This window comes from Phocoena phocoena, chromosome 1 (genome assembly GCF_963924675.1).
Source record: "Phocoena phocoena chromosome 1, mPhoPho1.1, whole genome shotgun sequence".
Lineage (NCBI taxonomy): Eukaryota > Metazoa > Chordata > Mammalia > Artiodactyla > Phocoenidae > Phocoena > Phocoena phocoena.
The window spans coordinates 117,511,107-117,534,820 of record NC_089219.1 but is presented as its reverse complement, the minus strand read 5'-3'; the positions used below and the strand labels follow the sequence as shown (position 1 = coordinate 117,534,820).

Here is a 23,714-nt window from a genome sequence, read left to right as displayed (position 1 = left end):
AATAGATAGCTAGCGGGAAGCAGCCGCATAGCACAGGGATATCAGCTCTGTGCTTTGTGACCGCCTGGAGGGGTGGGATAGGGAGGGTGGGAGGGAGGGAGACTCAAGAGGCAAGAGATATGGGAACATATGTGTATGTATAACTGACTCACTTTGATATAAAGCAGAAACTAACACACCATTGTAAAGCAATTATACTCCAATAACGATGTAAAAAAAAAGAAAAAAAAAAGGAAGTTAGGAGGGAAGGTAAGAGAGGAAAGAAAGCCTTTAGAATCTAATCCCTCCAAAATGTTGCTGGGCAGAGAATGAGGCCCCCAGGGTATGTAAGGAGGTCAGGGGAGAAAGGGAGGTTTGGCTGCAGTTCTTAGTTTCAGTTCCCAGTTTCGCTCAAGCTTTAAAAATGTATTGCACGCCCTATTTCTCGCTCTCTTCAGGAACTTGCTGAGGGTGAGAAAACGTAAGTTGCGTTGGCCGGGAATCGAACCCGGGTCAACTGCTTGGAAGGCAGCTATGCTCACCACTATACCACCAACGCGGTCGGGCCCTGACCTCTGAATCATGTATATAAGTATACTACTGGCCATGATGTCACACATGGCTTTTGGTATTGCTTTACATCCGAGATCCCAAGGCACACAAAGCCTTTTCTCGGTGAGGATGGACCCGTCCTTACTCCTCTTAGTCGGCCCCGCCAACTAACGACGCGGGGCCGGGAACGCAGAGACCACCCGGCGCCCGGAGCCGGAGGGCTGGAACACGCGGAGCCCGGAGGGAAAGCCAATGCCTTGCTCGGCCCGGGGAATTTTCTCCCCCGCCGCCTTCTGTCGTCCGCGCTCCCAGCTCCGCCGCTTGGCGCACCCCAGCACTGGATCCACCGGGTGTTGGGTTCGGTAACGGCGATTTGGGGCGGAGGGTTCGAGGGAGACCGGCTAGCAAGGGGGTCCACTCTCGTGTGGCTCGGTCCCCCGAGAGAAGGAGCGAGAGGAGCGCTCGAAGGGACATCGGGGAAATGGATCTTTACAGTTTAGGATGATGAAGAAGTAAGAGATAGGAGTCGGAGGCAGTTTTATTTTTCCTGTTTTGCGAAGAAGTCCAGGGAGAATTCTAAGTTTATTTAAATAAACAGCAAACATCATTGATATAGTTCAACATCATGCTACCGCGGTGTTTGACAATCTTAGAAGGGAATAGAAACATTCCTCGTCGTGTGTCAGGATGGCCGAGCGGTCTAAGGCGCTGCGTTCAGGTCGCAGTCTCCCCTGGAGGCGTGGGTTCGAATCCCACTTCTGACAATATGTATACTTTACTCACATTTTTTCCAACATAGAAGTAGGATTGAATTCGTGGGGAAAGGAGTGTTGATTAATAAACGCCTTTCTATGCTGCCTTTCTACACATGAAGGTTGTGCTTCGCTTTGACTATGAAACTGAATCTATTTAGATCTACCACTAACTACAAAAAATTTTTTTCTTTCCTTTAGACTCCGGTTTCTCAGTGCCTATTTACTGCATGTAGATACAAAAGACTCCCCTGAACAAGGAAAGGCCCTCAACCCAGATCCCTAAACTTGCTGTAACTGACCTGAGTCTTTTCATGCTCAGACTGCAGTGTCAAACTTTGATGAAACTCGGATTCCCCAGCATCTTGCCGGGCCAGCTCCCACCACCAATTCTAATTCAGCACGTTTGCTGGGTCCTCAAAGACCCGGAAAGGAAATCAACACACCAAACGGGGGAAAGTACTAGAGAGCAAAGGTAAACTCATGGAGTTGTTTCAAGAACTTTTTCTTGAACACCGCAAACAAGCTACTCTCTAATTTGGGAGGTGCTGATTTATAGAAAAATCTTGTGCTTTCCGGAAGAGGGAAGAACTGTCAGTCCGAAGAGGCTGAATGTGTGAGGTCCATAAGCATGAGGATGGAAGGATCCTTAGGTTGGTTAATGAAAGCTCGCCAGACAAACTACATTCTTTGTTATTTACTGGGCTGCGACCTTGGGAAATATATTTGACTTTTCTGAGCCTTAGTTTGCTTGTAGTAAAACGGAGATAGAATTGTTGTGAGGATTGAGATGACCTAGCAGCTTATTAGAAATACAGATCTCAGGCTGTACCTCAGACCTACTTAATCTACATTTTACAAGATTCCCACATTTATAAGTCACATTGATATCACATACCTCCTGATATAATACAATAAGATGGGCACTTCACCCTGTGGTATACTTCCCCAAAACCCCACTGTAATCATGAGAAAACTGACAAACCCAAATTGAGGGACAATCTACCAAATATACCTAACCAGTAATCTTCAAAACGTGAAGGTCTTGTAAAACATCAGAAGATTAAGAAACTGTTGCAGATTGTAGGAAAGACATGATGACTAAATGCAACGAGTTAACCCGGATTGGCTTCTGAAACAGTAAAAGGACATTAGTGGAAAAATATGAAATCCCCTTAACATTAGGGGAAGCTGGATGAAGTATATACAGTGACTTTCTGTAGTATCTTTACAATTCTCAGTCTAAAATTATTGCAAAATAAAAAGGCCTTAAAAAAAAAAACTTGAAAGTGGTTGCTTGTTAGGAGTAGCACTTGGGAGTGGGGCAAGAAACTGCTGGGGTTTTTTTGTTGTTGTTTGGCCAACCCACGAGGCTTGTGGGATCTTGGTTCCCGTACCAAGGATTGAACCCCAGCCACGGCAGTGAGAGCGCAGAATCCTAACAACTGGACTACCAGGGAATTCCCAAGACTGCTTGTTTTTCATTAGAAGGATTGTAGCAAGATTTGATTTTTTAATAATGGGCATATATTTTGAGTTAATTTGTTCTAATACTTTGGGGAACAAATATTTAATTTGTTCTAATATTTTTATTGTAATCACGCATAGCTGTGATTACAGTAATTGAACTAAGACTATAAATATATATACACACACAATACAATGACATTTAGATGCCTATTAACAGGAAACAATCCCCAAAGAATCTAAAGCATCAACAATCATTTAAAAGTAGATGAAGTGGTTAGTTTGTTTAAATCCCTCTGTAGAAAAATAGATACCATCCAAATGAGAAGATCTGAAGTGTTTTGACAACTAAGCACAATGAAATTCTCCTTCTTATATACTGTGTGTGTTTTTAACGAGAGAGAGAGAGAGAGAGAGAGAGAGAAAGATTGTTGAAATGCTAGGAAACTGTCTAAACCCTGTAGGTGCCATCATTCTGCTTGAGAAGTTACAAACAGTTTGGGATGGTCGATGTTGGAAGCTGGAAGGAAATTCAGGAAAGAGAAAGTATAATACAGAATGTGTATGTGACATCATCTCTTTTTTGCAGGTTCCTTCAATGTGAAGCCAGCTGGCATAGGACTTAGGTCAGGCACAGGAAAAAGCAGTTAAAAATGTGAAATGACAACCAGGGGACAAATGTGGTGTTACTGCAACCTCTCCACCTGCAAGAAATCACCCTTAGCTAAATATAACGTACCATTGCTCTAACCAAGGCCGCCTTCTTTTCTGAGATAAAAATAAATCTCTCTTTGCACATGGGAGAGGTACAGTGTGGATTGGGCTGATTGGGAAGTAACTTACACAAATTTATCCTTCTCTTATGTCATTTAACTGGCAATAGAGTTGAGCCTTAGGATATTTCTCAGGTTTAGTCACTTGCTATAAAAAACACATATTCACTTAATGGATAATGTAAATATACAATAAAGTATACTTTTTCTCTCAGGGCTCAGCATCCAACTGTGTTCTAAAGGAATAATATGTACAATTTCACAACATCTAGGTGAAGATCTGATAATAAGTGGAGTTACGGCCTGTTTGTGAGGTGACAATGTACGGGCTCTAGAATCAGGTAGGACAGGGCTCTTAATTCCAACTCCCCCCAACACCCCCCTTCCCCGACTTAATAGCTATGGCCCTTGAGTAATCGTTTAATGTCTTTTAACCTCCAGATCCTCACCTTCAAAAGGTGATGTTGCTGTGATGATTACATTGTATAATCAAGTACCTGGTACATAGGTGACAATCAATTAATAATAATTAGTGATAGCTAATAGTTGTTGCTCATACACTATATGCCTACCATTCTTCTTCACTCCTCACATATTTAGTTAATTGTACCCTTATAACAATTCTGAGGTACTATTTCATCATCATCCCCATTACATAGAAGGGAAAACTGAAGCTCAGAGAGTTTAACTTGCGGAGTAGATAAAGTAACAGCACTGAAAACCTAAGCCTTCTGGTTCCAATATAGCCATTTTGCTACACAACTGCCGTTGTCATCATCGTCATCGTCCTAGCGCTCATCAGCAGAAAGCAGATGGGGCCATGCTATTTCTCTCACATAGATAAGATAATAATAACTTTAATTACACCACTAGACTTACCCTCTTAGTCTAACATATTCCCCAGAGTCCAAGACTTGGGGTCTGCTCTCTAATGAACAATGAATAAGGTCACATTATTAGAGGCAGATAATTAGCATATAAACTCTTTGGCAGTGTGTTAGCACACACAGACTGACAAACTAAACTGGGCTCCTAATACAGAATTTTTATTTTAGGGTCTTGCTAGGGCTTACGTTTCTCTTCATTGTCTGCTTTTCCAGCTCCACCTCCCTCCCTCTTTCAACACAGTGTCACAATTCTCTCCTGTCTGACCTCATTTCAATACTCTCTCAATGTGCCTGCCTCAAACTCTTCCTCTTATCTTGTTTTCCCTTATAGAAATCATGCACACAGCCTCATGAATTTTCTTCCCATCCCTCCTTCAGCACCCACCCCAACATTTTCTGCTTCTGATAGCCCTGCCCCTTCATCTACTTAATTGGATAGAATGAAAACGAAGAAGAAACGTTAAAAGTTTATTTAGTTCTTTTATTTCACATAACAAAATCCATACATGCAAGTAACAAAATACATTAAATGTAGATAAAAGCAGTGATAAAGTGCCACACAAATGTTCATAATGATTACTTCTGCTTGTCTGAAGTAGGAGAAGAAGATTTTTTAAAAGTCAACTGGCAAATACCTCAGTTATAAAACATACTGACCAATAAAACTCCCTGTTTGGGGGCAAGGTTCTCCTCCACTCCCACCCCTCAAGATAGGCAGGATCATAGTAGACAGTCTAGAAAGTTCACAAGCCCAGCCCTTACAGTCACAGCTGCCTTGCCAGGAGGGGCCATTTAATCGACTTCCTCAATGACAGGGCCAGTACTGGGGGTTCCCTGTCGGGCTTGAGATCCACAACTGCTACCGCCAGGGACACCAGGCCCCCCGTAGAGCCTGGAGAAGACGGGGTGACAGATATGCTCCAGCTCCCCCTTCTGATGCACATATTCCTCTTTCTCTGCCAACCGGTTGTGCTCCAGCCAAGCAAGGACTTCCTGACACTTGTCTTGTACTTTGTACCCGTCCTCTTCAGGAATCTTGTCTCTAAGTCTCTCCTCTTGCAAAGAGCTCTTCACATGGAAGACATAGGCCTCCAGAGAGTTTTTGGCAGCCACCCTGTCCCTCTGGGCCTCATCTTCATCCTGAACATCCTTGTACTGTTCAGCCTCACAAACCATCTTCCCCACTTCCTCCTTGCTCAGCCGGCCCTTGTCATTGGTGATGGTGATCTTGTTAGCTTTGCCTGTGCTCCTGTCAGTGGCTGTCACACTCAGGATGCCACCGGCATCAATGTCAAAAGTCACCTCGATCTGGGGGACTCCACGTGGGGCAGGAGGGATGCCACTGAGCTCAAAGCATCCCAGCAGGTGGTTGTCCCTAGTCATGGTCCTCTCACCCTCATACACCTGGATCAGGACCCCAGGCTGGTTGTCTGAATAGGTAGTGAAAGTGTGGGTCTGCTTGGTCGGGATGGTGGCATTCCTCTGGCTCAGCGTAGTCATCACCCCACCAGCTGTCTCCAGCCCCAGGGACAGGGGAGCCACATCCAGCAGCAGGAGATCCTGCACCTTCTCACATTTGTCCCCCATCAACACTGCTGCCTGCACAGCAGCCCCATAAGCCACAGCCTCATACGGGTCGATGCTCTTGTTCAGCTCCCTGCCATTGAAGAAGTCCTGCAGGAATTTTTGTACCTTGGGGATGCGGGTAGAGCCACCCACTAGGACAGTGTCACAGATCTGGGCCTTGTGCAGCTTGGCACCCCTTAGGGCCTTCTCCAGCGGCTCCAGGGTGCTGCAGAAGAGGTCCGAGCACAGTTCTTCAAAGCGGGCTCGAGTGATGGAAGTGTAGAAGTCTACGCCCTCAAACAGGGAATCGATCTCCAGAGTGGCCTGGGTGCTGGAGGGCAGGGTGCGCTTGGCGCGCTCGGATGCTGTGCAGAGCCTGCGCAGGGCCCGCTTGTTCCTGCTCAAGTCCTTCCCGTGCTTCCGCCGGAACTCCTCCACGAAGTGGTTCACCAGCCAGTTGTCGACGTCCTCTCCACCCACATGAGTGTCTCCAGCCGTGGCCTTCACCTCAAAGACACCGGCGTCGATGATGAGGACCGACACGTGGAAGGTGCCCCCACCCAAGTCGAAAATGAGCACGTTGCGCTCTCCGGCGCCCTGCCGGTCCACGCCATAGGCCGTGACAGCCGCCGTGGGCTGGTTGATGATCCTCAGCGTGTTGAGCACCGCGATGGTACCCGCGTCCTTGGTGGCCTGACGCTGGGAGTCGCTGAAATAGGAGGGCACCGTGATTACAGCGTGCCTCAGGGGCTGGCCCAGGTACGCCTCCGCTGTCTCCATCTTGCTCCGCACCATGGAAGAGATCTCCTCGGGGTGTAGAACGCCTTGTCCTCCCCGCGGTAGGACACGCGCACCTTGGGCTTGCTGCCCTCGCTCACCACCTGGAAGGGCCAGTACTTCATGTCCGACTGCACAGTGGGGTCTGCGAACTTGCGCCCGATCAGTCACTTGGTGTGGAACACTGTGTTGTGTGGGTTCAGATCCGCCTGGGTCTTGGCCGCATCGCCCACCCGACGCTCGGTGTCGGTGAAAGTCAAGTAGCTGGGGGTGGTGCGGTTGCCCTGGTCGTCGGCGAGGATCTCCACCCGGCCTTGCTGGAACATGCCCACGCATGAGTATGTGGTGCCCAGGTCGATGCCTATGGCCACTTCCCTTGCAGCGGACATGGCTGTGGCTTCTCGCTCTTCTGGGACGAGTGTGATACCGATTCAAATGCAGGAGTCTGCGGCACTTCGAGCGGCTCAGCCGTGGAGGTGCGCTCAGCGGTGCGGCTCTCCTGCCTGCCCAGCTCGGATCTGCTCGGCTCCGCTTCCACGAGCTTTTTATCCGGTTGCCGGAGGCCCGCCATACCCACGCCCCCGCCGACGCGAACCTTCCAGCGCCTTCGCGGCGAGCCCAGAGACGCCCGGCCCCCCGCTCCGGCTGACAGCCCAGGAGGCGCCGGGCTGACTCCGGGAGAAGGTTCGGGCGGATCGGGCCGTGCAAGGAGGGGCGGCCCCAGCTGCGTCAGACTCAGAGCTGCAGAGAAAGTTCCAGCTTCTCCCGCCTTGTTCTAAGGGCGAGCGGTTGGGGCAGAATTCAGGTAAAGCAAAAACTTCTTAAGAAAACAGTTCTTCCTCTGGGTGGTTGAAGAGGACTGATCAGAGTCCAGCGGCTCGAGAAAAGCCGGAAAGCTTGTCACCATGCGAATAGAGCCATGGCCTCGAGGCAGGGGTTTAAATGGTAGTTTTTTTTCTTAAGTCTTAATTATTATGTTGTTGTTGTTGTTTTGAAACCTAAAGGCAGTGTTTTTGAAACTGTGGCTAAGAGGCGTGGCCCGATTTGTGTTCTGGAATGAAACTAGGGCTAGAGATTACTTTAAGAGATGGCGTTCTCACTCACGTTACCGCCAGGGGCATTGGTGGTTCAGTGGTAGAATTCTCGCCTGCCACGCGGGAGGCCCGGGTTCGATTCCCGGCCAATGCACTGTGTTTCTTTCTTCCAGGCTGTTCTAATTTTAAAAAATTTTTATTGGAGTACAGTTGATTTAAAATGTTGCATTAGTTTCCGCTGTACAGCAAAGTGAATCACTTATACATATATCCAGTCTTTTTTTAGATTCTTTTCCCATTTACAGAGTACTGAGAAGAGTTACCTAGATCCTTATTAGTTATCTATTTTACATATAGTAGTGTGTATATGTTAAGACTTTTTCTAGTCTAGGATTTGTGACACTGAAATAAACAAAACCAGTTAGTTGAAGGCTGGGTTCGTTTGGTTTTTGCTCCTTTGCCAAGTCTCATTCCTGAGAGGAGCCGGAACCTGGTGTTGTGGCTTGGGGACCCAGGCATGACCTCTCCACCCAGCCCTGGAGAGAACACAGCACAGGAGGAAGGAGCATGTGGATGGATGAACTGTGGTGAAAATGTCCCTCCTGTGGTTGTGCCTCCTCCCTGGGCCAGTGCCTCCAAGGAGCATCGTCCCAAGGGGCCGGTTGGAAAGGCACAGTGTGCGTTTTTCTCTGAGGCCTGGACGGGTTCTCAGCCAGAGCCCAGGACGGATGTAGGGAGTAAATTCCTGGAGGCTGCAGTCCATCCTCTGCCCTGAAGGCCAGGGGAGGAGATGAGTTCACTGGTCAGTAAAGCCACATTTGTTCCCATCAGTGCTATGGCCTTGCAAAGTGAGTCTTTGCTATGTCTCACTTTCCTTAATCCAGAATATCCCATTTGAATTTTTTGGTGTTTCTATTTGGCGTGGACTCCCAAAAAGCCAAAAGAAGGAGACTTTTTGGAGACATGAGGATGGAAATGGAGGAAAGAGAAGCAAATGTTCTCTATAACCTCCCCATGGGGGAAGGAACTCTGGTCTCCTGCATGACAGACAGGGATAGTCACCACTATACTAAGAGCACAGTACCCAGGGGAACATGATACATTCTAATGTTAAACTCTAGTAGCTTCAACTATTACATAATATATTATTATTCACCCGATTCAAAGGCAACTCCTAATTTTTAAAAAGAGGAACTAAAAACCTTTGCTCTGTAAGTGGGTCTTTTCTCCTCAGATGGCTCAGAACTCGTTGGAATGCTTCAGGGCCTTTGAAGAGGGAGGAGGGAGTCAGGATGCAGATGTCAGTCCCACTTCTGGACTGGAAAAAAGGGAATGTTTGAAGACATATGCAATGAGTGACTTCCATGGTGGAAAATCATATCAACCTGTTTTATAGCCCAGGAGGGAGAGAAGCTGTCAGCTTTAAATTCATTCACTTTCAGTGTTTAGGCTGCCCAGGCCTGCGTGTCAAAGTTAGGAATTTTAGGCAAGAGCCTGCAAGAAAAGGGTGCTCACTTCAGAAAGGAAAAGGTGGCCTGGGCTGGGGTCTGTGCCCTGGACTGTTCAGGGACTGCCTTGTCGAGCTACTCCGACCTTCTCTCCCAGCCCTCAGCAGCCTCAAAACCCCACCTGCACATCTACCCCCAAGAGCTCCAGGTATAGCCCTAAAGCAAGCACCTCTTTACCTAGCCACAGCATCACACAGGCATGCTTCCAATGTCATTCACTTTATTTTTTAATTCATAATAGAGAAGCTTATTATGCAATGCAAATTTTACACATACACTTAAACATATCCACTTATGTTTAGTAACTTAGATTGAGTGTCTTTAAAAGTAGAACAGGGATTTCCCTGGTGGTGCAGTGGTTGAGAATCTGCCTGCAAATGCAGGGCACACGGGTTTGATCCCTCATTCACGAAGATCTTACATGCCACGGAGCAACTAAGCCTGTGTGCCTACAGCCTGAGCTCTCCAACAAGAGAAGCCACTGCAATGAGAAGCCCACGCACCACGACGAAGAGTAGCACATGCTCACCGCAACTAGAGAAAGTCCGCGCGCAGCAACGAAGATCCAATGCGGCCAAAAATAAATAAATAAATTTATTTTTTTTAAAGTAGAAGAGACGTTCAAGTGATGACTTAAAAGGCCATTGTGGGGCTTCCCTGGTGGCGCAGTGGTTGAGAGTCCGTCTGCCGATGTAGGGGACACGGGTTCGTACCCCAGTCCGGGAAGATCCCACATGCCGCGGACCGGCTGGGCCGGTGAGCCATGGCCGCTGAGCCTGCGCGTCCAGAGACTGTGCTCCGCAATGGAAGAGGCCACAACAGTGAGAGGCCCATGTACCGCAAAAAAAAAAAAAAAAAGGGGGTCATTGTGGAGGGATGCTCTTGACTCAAAACTGAGCACAAAAAGCAAGTTGTAGAACAAAATGTATAGTATGATCCACTATATATAAAGATCTGTGATACCAACTATCTGTACATCCTTGAACAAGTCATTTCAACCATCTGGGCTATACCTTTCTCAATTTTAAGATGACAAGATTGAATTTCATCATTTCTGACACTTTCTAGCTTTAAAAATCTCTGATTTCATCCAGGAGCAAAAGGGGATTCCTGTTTCCCCTAAACTATGTACCTGCTCTATACCCAAATAAATCCTGCTTCTGTTAATAAGAAAAAGAGGAGTGATCTGCTGTGTCTATCAGATAGCGCCATATATACTTTATTCATTTTTACCCCTCACAGTGGTACAGTAAGAAATGTTAGTGTGATAGACATTGATGATGCTCACCAATGTTTATGATTCTCCTCCTTCTAGCCTCAGAAAGGGATTGCAGTTCCATGCCTCTTGAGATCAGGTCATATGATTTGTTTTGATCAATGAAATTGAAGTATGTGTGATATGTTACTTCTGGGCAGAGGGCATTTAATTACCATCCTAACTGCCACTGTTCTCTTTGTCTTCCTTGGCAATGTGTGGTAGCTGGTGTTGAAATGGAAGTATAAACCTGAGCCATCCCATGAAAGACAGCTTCCTGGGGAGTCTTTCAGGAAGACTGGAAGCAGAAAATGAATGAGAAATAAACCTTTGATGTTTTATGCCACTGAGATTGTATTTTTACAGCATATGAGCTTAATATACTGGCTACAGCTGGTCAAATAGGATTATCCCCATTTTTTTTTTTCTGATGTGACTAGCCACAAAAATGTAACTCACTCAGTTCTACCTTCTAGTCTACCCCCACACCACCTTAGACCTTCTTACCTTTTTTTTCAGTTACTGTAGTAAAAGCAATCTTATCTATTTAAGGGGAAAATGCCAGCCAAATAGTGTGCTCCAAAGACATCAGGTTCCATGAGCATTTATTAAACGCCTATTATGTTCCAAAGACATTATGCTTCCATATATGTTGCTACACTTTAACCTCACACGATATCCCTGGGGAGGGAGATAAAGATATTACCATTTTACAGAAGAAGAATCTAATTCAGAAAATAGTTGAATGAATTCTTCAAGACAAACCAGCTAGCAAATGTAGAAATGAAACACAAATCCAGGTTGTTTGGCTCTCTTTTCAGTATGCTTTTCACAATGCTACTCTACAGGCTTAGGAAGTCAATTCAATTAAAGGGGAGTAGGTCCAACTGATATACTACTTTAAAAGATGTGATGGGTAAAAGTAAATAATACTGAGTTTAGGCAAATATATTCAAAGCTGAAATGTATGTACTAGTGGTATATATTGGGTAGTATCTAATAGGGTGTTCAATAGTATTGAATTGGACCTCTGCCTCTGGGAAGATGGAGTAGATGTACCTAAAAATGTCTCTAATTTCAAATGCTAAAGAATTTACTCATTCCACAAATATGTATTGAGTGCTTTATCAAGTGCCAGACATTGACCTTGACTCTAAGTATATGGTAGTGAACAAAACAGACAAAGGCCCTGCTCTCCTGGAGCATATTCTAATGGGAGAGGGGGTAGTCAGTTGGTGATACATACAATAGGGGAAAAATACAGCAGTAAACAATTAAACAAGTGAACATATGGTACTCCAGTTGGTGATGGGTACAATGGGGAAAATAAAGGAGAGCGGGATTAGGAGATGGTGGAGGAGTGGGGTTATACCGAATGATCAAGGAGACCTCACTGGTAACATGATATTTGAGTAAAGACCATGATGAAGCATGATGTAGATATCTGTAAGAATGAACATTTCAGAGACAGTAAATAACATATAAACCTGTAGCAGAAGTATAATTGAAGAGTTCAAGGAAGCAAAGGGAGAGCAGTAGATGAGGTTAGAGAGGCACTGAGGAACAAGATAATGTAGTGCCTTGTAGAACATTACAAAGGCTTTAGCTGTTACTTTAAATGCAAGAGGGAAGCTACTGCACGGCTTCAAGAAAAGACGTGACAGATACAACACACATTGGCTGTTATGGTGAGAATGGACTGTCAGGTGTCATGGGTGAGTGCAGGGAGAGCAGTCAGGAGGCTACTGCAGTATTTCAAGTGAGATGATGGTGGCTTGGACCAAGATGCTAGTAGTAGAGTACTGAGAAGTGGTCGGATTGTTGGATTTATTTTGCGAGTAGAAGCAGGATTTCCTGAGATTTCATATATTTGAGGAACCTCTGTCAAGGATCTGTGAAAACACATTTGCTCTGAGTCCTTGTAGAGCTGGGTGGGCTGTGACTGTGCTTTGGCCTTAGGGAAATCAGTGAAGGTAGGGCCTATTAGGATTTTAGCTCTGGAGATCGTTGCTGCCAAGGTGGGGCCAGGGGAAGAGGAAAGTTATGGCCTGAAGAGATGCTGCTGCCACTGCTGTTACACGTGGGATGAGGGGTCATTTATCCTGAGGGCCTTGACTCCATCTGACTTTGCAGTTCTTCCAGTCTCCCGCTGAGCTTTGAAGGTCTCTCTGCACAGAAAAATACAGCTCTGTATCCACTGCAAAAAGGAGCGCCATAACCAGGCAGAAAGTGATTTGATACCAAGGTGGAAAGATGAGTAGAATTGCCGGACCTAATAGGAGAGGCAGAGGGATGGGAAAAATGACAGCTGTTAAGACAGAAATTTGGAATAAACGTTCAGGTCCCCATTGAGGAGCCTTGAAGTCACCCAAGCCAAAGGCTGAGGCGAAAGCCAAGAGCAGACAGCTAACCCCGGAAGGCTTCAGAGGATCTATCCTTCATCTCTCTGCCTTTCCAAATAAAGCACTGGATCAGCATTTCCCAAAGGATGACCTCAAACACATCTGTTCTGAAGGACATTAATAGAGCTATAAAGAAAAAAGGTTTTGTGGTTACCTGGATTTAGCAAATGCCTTATGAAACTTAGTTTAAAAGTTTCCTTTAAGACAGGACTTCTTGAAGCCTTTAATCTGAATTATGAATATAAAAGGAGAGGAACAGAGTATGTAGTGTGTTCTGCATGAATTTGATCACAGAACCCTTCATTCTGAAAGCCCTCTCAAGGAGTTATGTGATTGGGGAACAGCCTTTGGGAAACATTGAACTAAGGAATCCACAGACCACATCAACACATCTTCACTCACCACTTCCTCTGAGCCCAGGACTGGGTATTCACTAACCAACATTAGTCTGGCATAAATAGCTTGTGATGCTGTCTGAAAGGGTATGATATGGATCCCACAATGTACAATTTCTCAAGAACAGGCAGAAGCCTCTTTCTTTGTACGTAGAGAGAGATTCTCATGCCAACGTGGCTGCTTTGAGCTAAGATTTGAGCCTAGGCTGAGAGGTTCAGTAGGGAGACACAAGCAAGCATAAGACACCTACAGGGACATATGATAAAGTGGTTTGAATAAGGTGGAAAAGAGGGAGAGCGGCAATGTCTGGTGGAAGGATATGGAGGATGAAAAGGTGGCTTCTGTCCCCTAAGAGTTAAAACTCCAAATGAAGGACACCCATTTCTATAATCCCTGAGAAATGAGCTGGAACAGAGCTGCAAATTCACACAGCAATTAGGTCAAGCTAGAACTTTCCTATTGATGTTAAACAGGCATACTCGTGAGAACAAAGGTTCTGACGTACAAAAAAGAACAGTAATCCTCTAACTACCTATCCTTCCAAGGTGTAAAGCTCCTTGAACAGCATTGGTTCCCACCTTGGACAGTGATGGTCACAGGCTGTGATGAGTACACTGTCTGCCCGATAAATCCCGTGCAGTGGTACTCGCCACTGTGACTGAGGTTTGCTTGTGGGATAGAGAAGTTGGAACGCAGATGGGAAAACGTCTTGGATCTTCCATTCTGGAAGAATATGACCTTATTCAGAGAACTGTTTCTCCAGCTGTGGCACCTCAGCACGATGGGCTCCCCTTCCTGGAACACGAGGCTAGGGGTCTGGAGCAGCAGCCAGTCTGAAAGACACAAAGGGACCCCAGGACCCAGGAGGTCTTGACTCAAATCCGAGACCCAGACCATCCTTACTGGTGGGCCACTGTGTGTGGAGGGAAGAGCTTAAGTTTGGAATCAGACACCCCTGCTCTGTCATTCTAGCTCCATCATGTATGAGCTCTGTGATCTTGGGCAAATAGTTTAACTCTTCTGGGCCTCCGTTTCCTCGTATGTGAAAAGAGTCACAATAATACCATTAGCTATCTACAGTAGTTCCTGGCACATAGTAGGTGCTCAGGATATGCTTGTCTTCCTGTTCCTGTCCTGCCCAACAGGCTTCTTTCTGCAGGAAGGATACAGGAGACTCAGGAGTACAGTCCCTTCCCTGAGGGAGGGAGGGAAGGAAGGACCCAGTCTGACATAGGAGACAACATGTGGGGGGAACACAGCAGAGTCAAGTGTCTTTGGGGAAAGTCACGGACATCTAACAAATATTAGCTTATTTGGTGCATGTTAGTAAATATGGAATTTCACTTCAGCAGGAACTTTGGCAGCAGTGACACGGGTGGGCCATTAGCCTGCTGTGTACTTTTTTCCCCCGATTTTCATCCTTTTACTGAGGAAAAAGATATTTACTTTCTTTGTCGTATAGGGAATAGAGGCTAAGGTGGGTACTTATAATCTGACCTCAGCCCACACACTTCTTTTTCCTAAAGCTATAGGACAGAGCAGAGTTGGAATTGGAACGAAAGGGTAGAAAACAACAGATACGTTGGAAGGGAGCCGGGACATGAGAAAGAAATGACAACAGCCATACGTGTGCTAGTCAACCACGCTTAGCCCCTTCAGCAGATCGGAATGATGCCAGAAAAATCTCTACACTGGCTGCTGAGCCTGCCAAGTGCAGGTGAAAATGCTCAACACTGAGGGAGGGAGTGACAACGAAGAGAAAACTCTGGGCCACGGCTACAGTGGGACAATCCACAGGGAAGGTGGGGAGCACCAGATCTTGCTACTTGGGTCACACAAGCTGGAAAACCCCACCTCTCCCACTGTGGAGGCACCCCTGCGTTCCACCCATTTCCTCCCATACCATCCTGTGTATCCCTCCTCTTGAGGAACTCAGGCCCTGGCTAGACATTCCACTCCAGGATTAGGTGAGCAGTCCTGGTTCCCTAGACTGCCTCTTTTATAAAGGTTGGGTTGGGGTAGGTGGGAATGCGGAGAATTGGGAAGTTTTTTGGGTTTTTTTGTGGTACGCGGGCCCCTCACTGTTGTGGCCTCTCTCGTTGCGGAGCACAGGCTCCGGATGCACAGGCTCAGCGGCCATGGCTCACGGGCCCAGCCACTCCGCAGCATGTGGGATCCTCCCGGACCGGGGCACGAACCCGTGTCCCCTGCATGGGCAGGTGGACCCTCAACCGCTGCGCCACCAGGGAAGCCCGTGAAGATATTTTTTAATGAAGTAGAACCCAGAGAAAATGTCAAAACTGCTTCCATGTAGCGCCAGCAACCAATTCTTGCACTTCTCCTCCCTGTCTGGGTAATCCCCTCTACTGAAGGTGCACATCATTGGAACAGCACTTTCGTCTCAGCAAAGTCTCTACTGGTACCAGGTTGTAACCTGGACAGTGGAAGTGTCAGCCTTAGGCTGGTTTGTGCACGAGGGCCACCTTAGTTCTCCTTGAGGACAATCTCTTGGTGCAGATCTTGAGGGCAGGGCCCAGCTTCATGTTCACGGCACTCACGAGGTGTTCCTTAAGTCAAAAGAGGGCCTTTCCATCCATCTCCTGGGAACAAAACTCCCCTGCAATCTCCTGGAAGCCTTGTAGAGAAGCAATAAACTCATACACCTCCTCTGCACTCCAGTGGCTAAGATTACTGGACAGGAACACAGGGTTGATGCCATGAATGCTGGTGTAGGCACAGCTGTATGGAGGTTCCTGGGTCACATTCCCCATGTCCAGCTCTCACCGATAAAGGCCCAGGGACATTGGAGAGAGTTCTTTACCATGACTGGAATTCTCTGAACCGCAGCTACAGTCCTCTTGACCCCTGTGGCACTTGCCCTGGATCTCAGCATGGGTGATGGCAGAGGAGCTGCAGCAGGGTCCGTGTTTGGGATGCAGGCAAGGGCTCCACCACTCCTGTGCCTTTCCTGGGACGGCTCCAAGCACCACCTGTTCCTGAGGAGGGCCACTGACCCAAAGGCCCAGGTGGGTGGTCACTTCTGCCTGGACCCATGTACCTTCGAATGCTCTTCCCACTGCCCCCACCAGCTGGACTAAGGCTAAAGAACTGGCCTGAGGCCCTACAGGGAGCCTGAGCCACAGCTAGGGCCTGGCTAGAGGCCTGGGGGAGGCTAAACAGGGGAATAGCTTTCTGGGTGGAGCTTTGGGCTAAGCCTGTTGTTCCTCAGTGCCAAGTTCTCTACCTAAACTGCGTCTACATGGCCTCCAGCAGCCTGAGCTGACAGCCCCTCCTGCTGGACTACTGCCACTGCCCTAACAGGCATCAGGATGAGGTGAGAAGCTAGAGGCACATGCTGGGCCAAGGTCTGCTTTACCTGGAACAGGTTTCCCAGCTGTGGTCTTAGATACATCTGGGCCTGGGGGAGGAGGCTGAGGGGGAGGAGGTGGTGTTCCCCAGTAGCACAGAGTGGGTCACAGTGGTAACACTGGGAGAGTTCACTCCGGGATTGGCTGGTGAGTTGGGAGGCTGATGCTGTGGCCAGATTGGTGCTCGGCTGCTGCGCTGCGCTGGTGTTGGGGGAGCTGGCCTGCTGTGTGGCCGCTAGATAGCAGCCGGGCTATGCAGCCGGGCCTGCTGAGCTGCTGCTGGACACAAACTGCTGGAGATACTGAGGCCCACGGAGCTGCCCCTGCGGGGCCTGCTCTGCCTGCTGTTCATACCGTGGCACTGAGCTGTCTGGGAACGAGCGCTACCACCTGAGTCGGGACCCCCACCGGTGCAGTCGGCATTCTGTTGACTCTAGTCTCCATGACAGTGGTTCAGGGTCCCCATGGCTGGTGCTCTGGCTCCAGGCCTTCTGGCTCTTCACCTGGGTCCTTCAGGGTGGTGTCCACCTCATGTGCCAGGGTTCCTTGTCAACACACCTGCCGGTTGGGTGGGAACTTGCGCAGTCTCGGGGGAGGGATCCCTCACCTCCACGCCCTCCTAGAGAGGAGGAGCACTGAAGGTTGAGGCCCTGCCAGGCCTCTGGGGCTTCCCTCCAGGACTGTCTTTTCCTGCTGAGCACTGAGGGTAGAGATTGCAGGCCTGGAGCTGCAGGCCCACCGGGCCTAGATACCTTTGAGGAGAATTTGAGAACTGGGTGAGGGAAGGGGACTAAGTGAAGAATAGCACTGACAATATTCATCAGAATCACACTGCAGCTTTTCTCTATGGAGAACGTATTTCTTGCCAGGACCTTTGGAGGATCATTGATCTGCTCAGCAAACGTTTATTAAGCCCGGTCCCGTGCCTGGGGCTGGATATAAAAGGTGGTTAAGACACAACTTTCACCTCAAGTTGCACAGAGGGCAGGGGGGCAGGGAAATGCTGATTCTCACCGGGACCTGATGGGGGAGGCAGAGTATCTCCACTGAGCAGATAAGGAAATTGAAGCTCAAAGGTAAATGAAATCATCATGTTTACATGGCTATAATTTCCAGGGCTAGGATTCAGTTGTGGTCTGTCTGTGCATTTGACTCTGCCATAAAAATGGAAGGATTTCTATGAACTAGGGATTTCCTTCTGCTTCTCTCATACCCAGCTGCCTGTCAGTGGCCTTGTCACCTTCTTGCCCAGTCAGCACCGAGACAACAGTGCCCAGCATATTCTGAGAAATCGCTTAGGAACTTCCACCTCACCACACATACTAAGCAATGGGGCGCGTGAAAAGGGAAATCAGTGGACAAAAACCCCTTCGAACAACTCACAGCCATGCTTCCCAGTAAGCAGGCAATTCCCCTTTCCAGAAAACCTCTGCCATGTAAGCAGGTTTCTTCTCTCCTTGTTCTCCCAGACTCTCCCAGGCCTTCCTCCACTGACCGGAAGTCACATACAGATGCACAGGGTCGCTGAGGCTGGTCTGCTCTCTCTGACACCTGTAGTCTCCGCTGTCATTGCTGCTGGCCTTAAAGCTATAGCTGGACTGGTTCTGGCTCTGGATGAAGTTCCCATTATGGAACCACAGGGTGAGGTTGCCTTCACACAGGTTGGTCGCCTGACACATCAGCGTCACGTAATCCTCCTTGAGCACATTGATCCACGCAGGCTGAATGTTCACCACAGCCTTCGGGAGACCTGCCGAGGGGCAGAGAGAGAAGGCAGCATGAGGAAAGGGACCCCAAGGGCCTAAGCAGACCCCAAATCTCAGATGATGGAAAACCGTGGCCATGCTGGAGACATCAAGAGAGGAACCCAACCCAGAACTCTTGTGCAACCAAAGGCAGTTCCTCCAACTCATGCAGCCCAAACAGGGGCCCCCAGGAACCCAGGTTCTCTCAGGGAGCTTGCCTCCTCCCCAGGGGAGAGGACAAGAGGTAGGGGAATGGGAGAGGGGGCAAGCAAACACACACGCACACACACACACTCTACACATACATCCTTTGGGGAATCACTTTCCTCCCCTGTAAGCTGAGGCATTTGGACACTAGTGGATAAACTCTCTCCACAGCTGGAAGAAGACAAATGGGGACATCTGGTGGAGGTGCCAGGCTGAGAGTCAGACACCACGTTTCTGTTCTGACTTTTTCCATTCTTTTTGTTTAAGATGTATTTATTTCTAAATAAAAAGATATAAATACGTTAAAAAAAAAAAGAATGGAAGGAGTCAGATCAACAACACAAAGGCTTTATTCATTTATCTATTTTTCGGCTGTGTCGGGTCTTAGTTGTGGCATGAGAGATCTTCGTTGCGGTGCGGGATCTTTCCTTGTGGTGAACGGGCTTCTTTCTAGTTATGGCGTGTGAGTTTTCTCTTCTCTAGTTGTGAGGCGCAGGCTCTGTAGTTTGTGGCCCGGGGGTTCCAGTTGAGGAACGGGCTTAGTTCCCTGACCAGGGATCGAACCTGCGTCCCCAGCATTGTAAGGCAGATTCTTTACCACTGGACCACCAGGGAAGTCCCCGTTGTTTCTCCTTTAGAATAGACCTGTCCTGACACCCAAGCACAGAGGAGTCTCTGTGGCCTCAGAAGAATAAGAAAGAGGAGAAAGGCTGGCAGGCCAGTCTAGGGAGCCCTGCGTTCAGTGGCCCATGTAGAGCCCCATCCCACTACCAGTCCTGGGAGGTGGAGAGGTTAGTGGTGCAGAGAAAGCAGTGCCCAGCCGTGTTCATCCCACCAGAACTGGCGGTATCTCCTATTTGTGTCCAGGGGAACAGGCCCTGAAGCCTACAGATACATGAAGAGTAAAAGATTTATCAATGCAGACGTAAAGTGAGGAAAATACAACAGCAGCAGAGCAAATGAACTAACGTGTCAGATATGTTATGGGGATAACATAAGCAGATCATGTGATTTTGTATGCAACTGAAACTAAAATGGCCTGGGCTTGTGATTTAGTTTGGAAAGAGGAAGGCGACTGAGACAGAGGACAGTTATATTCTGTGACAGAATCTGTGAGGTCTCACCGTAACAGAAGCATAAGGGCTGAGGCACCTGTGCCCCATGGCTGTGCATCCCCGGCTTCCCTGGGAGGAAGGAAAGGGGAGGACATAGCAGGGGGTGGGGCAGGGCATCTAGTGGGAGCAATTACTCTTTCCTGGCTCTACCTCGTCCTGGATTGCAGGACAGACAGGGTGCAGGGATCAGAGAGAGAGGGTAGCTGGGGGAGGGAGAGGATGTGGTGAGCAGTTACCAGGTTTCCCAACAACAGGAGCTGTAAAAGAGAAAGCAAAGATCAGCCTGGTGTTTAGATACGATGATCCATCATTATAAATAATCACCTCCTTGCAAATCCCCTTAACTCTCTTGCCAGCCTCTGTCTGCATTACGTTCCACCTGGGTTCCCATGTCTTTACTTGTTCAGCTGTGTGTTAATGAAATTACCACACAGGGGCCAGATTGGTATCTCTATAAATTTACTGTCTCCATATTCAGAAAGACTAAATTGCCATTGTGACACTTTAGTAAATTTGCTCTGCTGCGCTTGGTCTTTTCTTCACTTCTGTCTGCAGTGCAAGGAGGATGCACGATTCCTCTGGTCCCACAACTGATTCTAGAATTGCCTGGCTTATGTATTCTGTGATCCCCATCCCCTGGATAACCCACACCCTCCTGTGCTTTTGCCCAGGGGAATCTCCTTTCACATAAAGAGAATAGGCTTCTGCTGCCTGAAGTGGTTTCAGGGGCAAAGAGAACAGCCACTGCCCCCAACCATGTGTTTTATTGCTTCCCTCCACCTCCTATTGGCCTAAGACAGCATTAGCCCTCCCGCCTAAGACATGGTCCCAATGAAACACAATTTCTAAGGAAGGTAAACATCTTGGCCACTCATTAGTCCTTCAAGTCTAGGTCACTAGACTTTGCTCGCAGCGGGCTCTGCTCTGGCGGGTGGCAGAGCACCAGGGACCTCGGTGCGCAGTGAAATTGGGCAAAAGACTTAAAAAAAAAATGAACTCTGACTGGGCTTCCCTGGTGGTGCAGTGGTTAAGGATCCACCTGCCAATGCAGGGGACACGGGTTCGAGCCCTGATCCGGGAAGATCCCACATGCCGCAGAACAACTAAGCCCGTGCGCCACAGCTACTGAGCCCGCACGCCTAGAGCCCATGCTCTGCAACAAGAGAAGCCACCGCAATGAGAAGCCCGCGCACCACAGCAAAGAGTAGCCCCTGCTCTCCACAACTAGAGAAAGCCCGCGTGCAGCAAGAAAGATCCAACTCAGCCAAAACTAAATAAATAAGTTAATTAAAAAAAATAAACTCTGCCAATTTCATAATTTGCCAAGGCCAGCAAGGTTGTCAGAATCTGATTTTCATCAGCCTGCCTTCACCCTCCTGACTTTCCTGACGTGCTTCCCACACCAGCCCTCATCCTTGCCCAAGCTCAGCCCCAACTGAGGTGACAGCAGCTGAGTTAGAAAAGCATGCCTGCCTCTGTCCCTGCTCCACTGCCCCTCCTGGGGACCCTGCCTCACCGAGGAATAGCAGAGCCGTCCACAGTAGCATGTGGTCCAAAGGATGGCAGGATGTGCAGGCAGCTCGGTCACTCCTGGCAGCAGGGAGGGCTAGGAATGTGGGGATCCCCATCACCTCCTGGAGCAAGGAGGTTGCCTCTGACAGCCCAGCACAGCAGGCACAGACTTCTCTGGAGGCTTGACAGGTTCCACCCCAGAGAACAGACAAATTCTGGAGTCAAAAAGAGGAAGTGAAAAGAAGTGTTGTTTTTGTCATTGGCGCCTCCCCTTCCACCCTCTTTCATATCAACTTTTCCCTCCCAGAACTTTCAGGGTTTCCTAGAATCAATCTGGCTCAGTCCCACTCCAAATTCAGAGAAAATGTGGAAACTGGGAAATAGATTCTCCTCTTCCTCTGGGGCCACAGCTGGGCTCAGCCTCTGGGAGGAAGAGGGGAATAAATGGTCACCCAAACTCAGCTCAGAACCTCCTGTCTGTCTCTCTGCTTAGAAAAGGTGATGGAGGAGAGTGTGTCAGCGGACTCCCCGTACTTCTACATCTATTTAGAGGCGCAGACACTGGCATCAGACTCCTTCTGAGATCGAGCATAGCGACCTGAGGCCAGCCCCCACCATTTGATTTTCTTTATTATCGTAACCCTGACTCTGTTTGTGGAACAGAGGATTGTGGAACAAGGACAAAGACGTGTGTCAGAGTGGCAATAGGATGATCACACCCATCCTCTTATCCCCGTTGTCGTTCACTCTTGTACTCATTCCTCCAACAAATACCTTTGAGCAGCAATTAGTGCCCTGGTTCTTTATCTTTCTTACCCATCACTGTTCCTATCACTATGGCATGGTCAAAGAGCAGGGCTTTAGAGCTGTGTACGTCTCATTTTGAATGACAGGTAGCTTCTCAGAACTACAGATTCCTCATCTGTATAAATGAAGATTAGCCTGCCTGTCCTTCAAGCAGGGTTTCTCAGCCTCAGTACTATTGACATTTGGGGCCAAATAATTCTCATTGTGAGGACCTGTCCTATACACTGTAGGATGTTTAGCAGTATCCCTGACCTCTACCCACTAGATGCCAGGGGCACCCGCTAGTTGTGAAAATAAAAATGTCTCTAGACATTGGCAAATGTTCTCTTGGGGGCAACATTGCCCCTGGTTGAGAACCACTGCACTCAAGGTTTTTGAAAATTAAAAGAGAATTTGCGTGTTAGCAAAGTCCCTAGTGCATTGTGGGTATCAAGTCAATGCTAGTTTCCCTTTTTTGCTTTCTGTTGTCATCCTCATCGACATTTGTTCACCCTCAACATCCCCAGAACATGAGTTGCTCTGGGATCTCTCTTGGGGCCCTTTGCTGGGGCCTCTCTCCCAAAAGCTCTCTGAGGAAACAAGCTGCAATATTCAAGGGAATGACATTGTGAAACCTGTTCTTACACTCTGTGGTCTTCAGAGACCTCAACAGCCCCACTGCTCTGGCCAAGGCTTTTCTACTGGCCGCGTTCTACCCCACCTCCCACCCCCAATCTACCTCCAGCCCTTACCTGATTTTTAGGTGAAAAAATTTCTTTAACCACTGAAAAGACTTCAGTGAGCTGACGTAACACTTTAAAGGTTAATTTATATAATGGGACCCACACATTGGAGCCACCCCAGTGGACCAGACCACATCATAAATCTAAACCTAAGTCAGCCTGCACTTAACAGGAAAAACCTGTCCAGGGACATAACATACACCAACCACAATCCTCCAACTCAGCTTTCGCTAGCTCACCTTACTCTAGAAATCAGAACATGTTAGCCTTATAAGGAAATTCCCAACCTCCTAGCCAGTCATGCCCTGTCTGCACGTTGCCTCTTCTAAAGCTCTATAAAACCTGGTCTTGCCCGAATCCCTTGGAAGAGCTCTCCACTGCTTATGAGGAACTGTACTACCTCAATCCATGGCATGTTTTCCCTTGAATAATCTTGTAACTAAATTGTTTGAGTTTTGTCATCGGACAGGTCAGGCATATCTCATTTTATTGTGCTAACTTAACTGCGCTTTGCAGCTATTGCAGTTTTTACAAATTGAAGGTTCGTGGCAACCCTCGTTGAATAAGTCTATCGGTACCATTTTTCCCAACTGCTTTTGGCTCACTTCGTGTCTCTGTGTCACAAAGTGACACACTGGTAATTCTCATAATATTTTGAACTTTTTCATCTGTTATGGTGATCTGTGATCAGTGATCTTTGATGTTACTATTGAAATTGTTTTGGTATTTTCAGCAATAAGGTCATCGTAAATTAAGGTTTGTATATTGTTTTATAGACTTGATGCTGTTGCACACTTCATAGACTATGGTATCATGTAAACATAGCTTTTCATATGTGCTGGGAAACCAAAACATTAGTGTCTCATTTTATTGCAATATTGTCTTTATTA

The 23,714-nt window shown here is 47.8% G+C and overlaps 2 protein-coding genes, 3 non-coding genes and 1 pseudogene across 5 annotated transcripts; 2 read left to right on the top strand and 4 right to left on the bottom strand.

Annotated features, from left to right (window-relative positions):
* Positions 1-466: 466 nt before the first annotated feature.
* Positions 467-538, bottom strand: TRNAG-UCC (transfer RNA glycine (anticodon UCC)). The gene has a single exon. It is a non-coding gene; the product is annotated as a tRNA-Gly (tRNA).
* A 674-nt stretch (positions 539-1,212) lies between these two features.
* On the top strand, positions 1,213-1,295 carry TRNAL-CAG (transfer RNA leucine (anticodon CAG)). The gene has a single exon. It is a non-coding gene; the product is annotated as a tRNA-Leu (tRNA).
* A 3,907-nt stretch (positions 1,296-5,202) lies between these two features.
* On the bottom strand, positions 5,203-7,142 carry HSPA6 (heat shock protein family A (Hsp70) member 6). Its single transcript, XM_065889421.1, is given in 2 exon segments — positions 5,203-6,789; positions 6,792-7,142. Coding segments are annotated over 2 exon segments (1,938 nt in total).
* Positions 7,143-7,870: 728 nt separating this feature from the next.
* On the top strand, positions 7,871-7,941 carry TRNAG-GCC (transfer RNA glycine (anticodon GCC)). The gene has a single exon. It is a non-coding gene; the product is annotated as a tRNA-Gly (tRNA).
* Positions 7,942-12,643: 4,702 nt separating this feature from the next.
* LOC136132514 (low affinity immunoglobulin gamma Fc region receptor II-like) lies at positions 12,644-21,411 on the bottom strand. The gene is made up of 5 exons (XM_065889426.1): positions 21,300-21,411; positions 20,020-20,040; positions 18,212-18,466; positions 13,915-14,181; positions 12,644-12,822 (listed from the first exon to the last, which is right to left on the bottom strand). The coding sequence occupies exons 1-5, from the start codon at positions 21,409-21,411 to the stop codon at positions 12,644-12,646; spliced, it is 834 nt and encodes a 277-aa protein (XP_065745498.1).
* On the bottom strand, positions 16,235-18,105 carry LOC136131975 (polyhomeotic-like protein 1 pseudogene; annotated as a pseudogene).
* Positions 21,412-23,714: the final 2,303 nt, after the last annotated feature.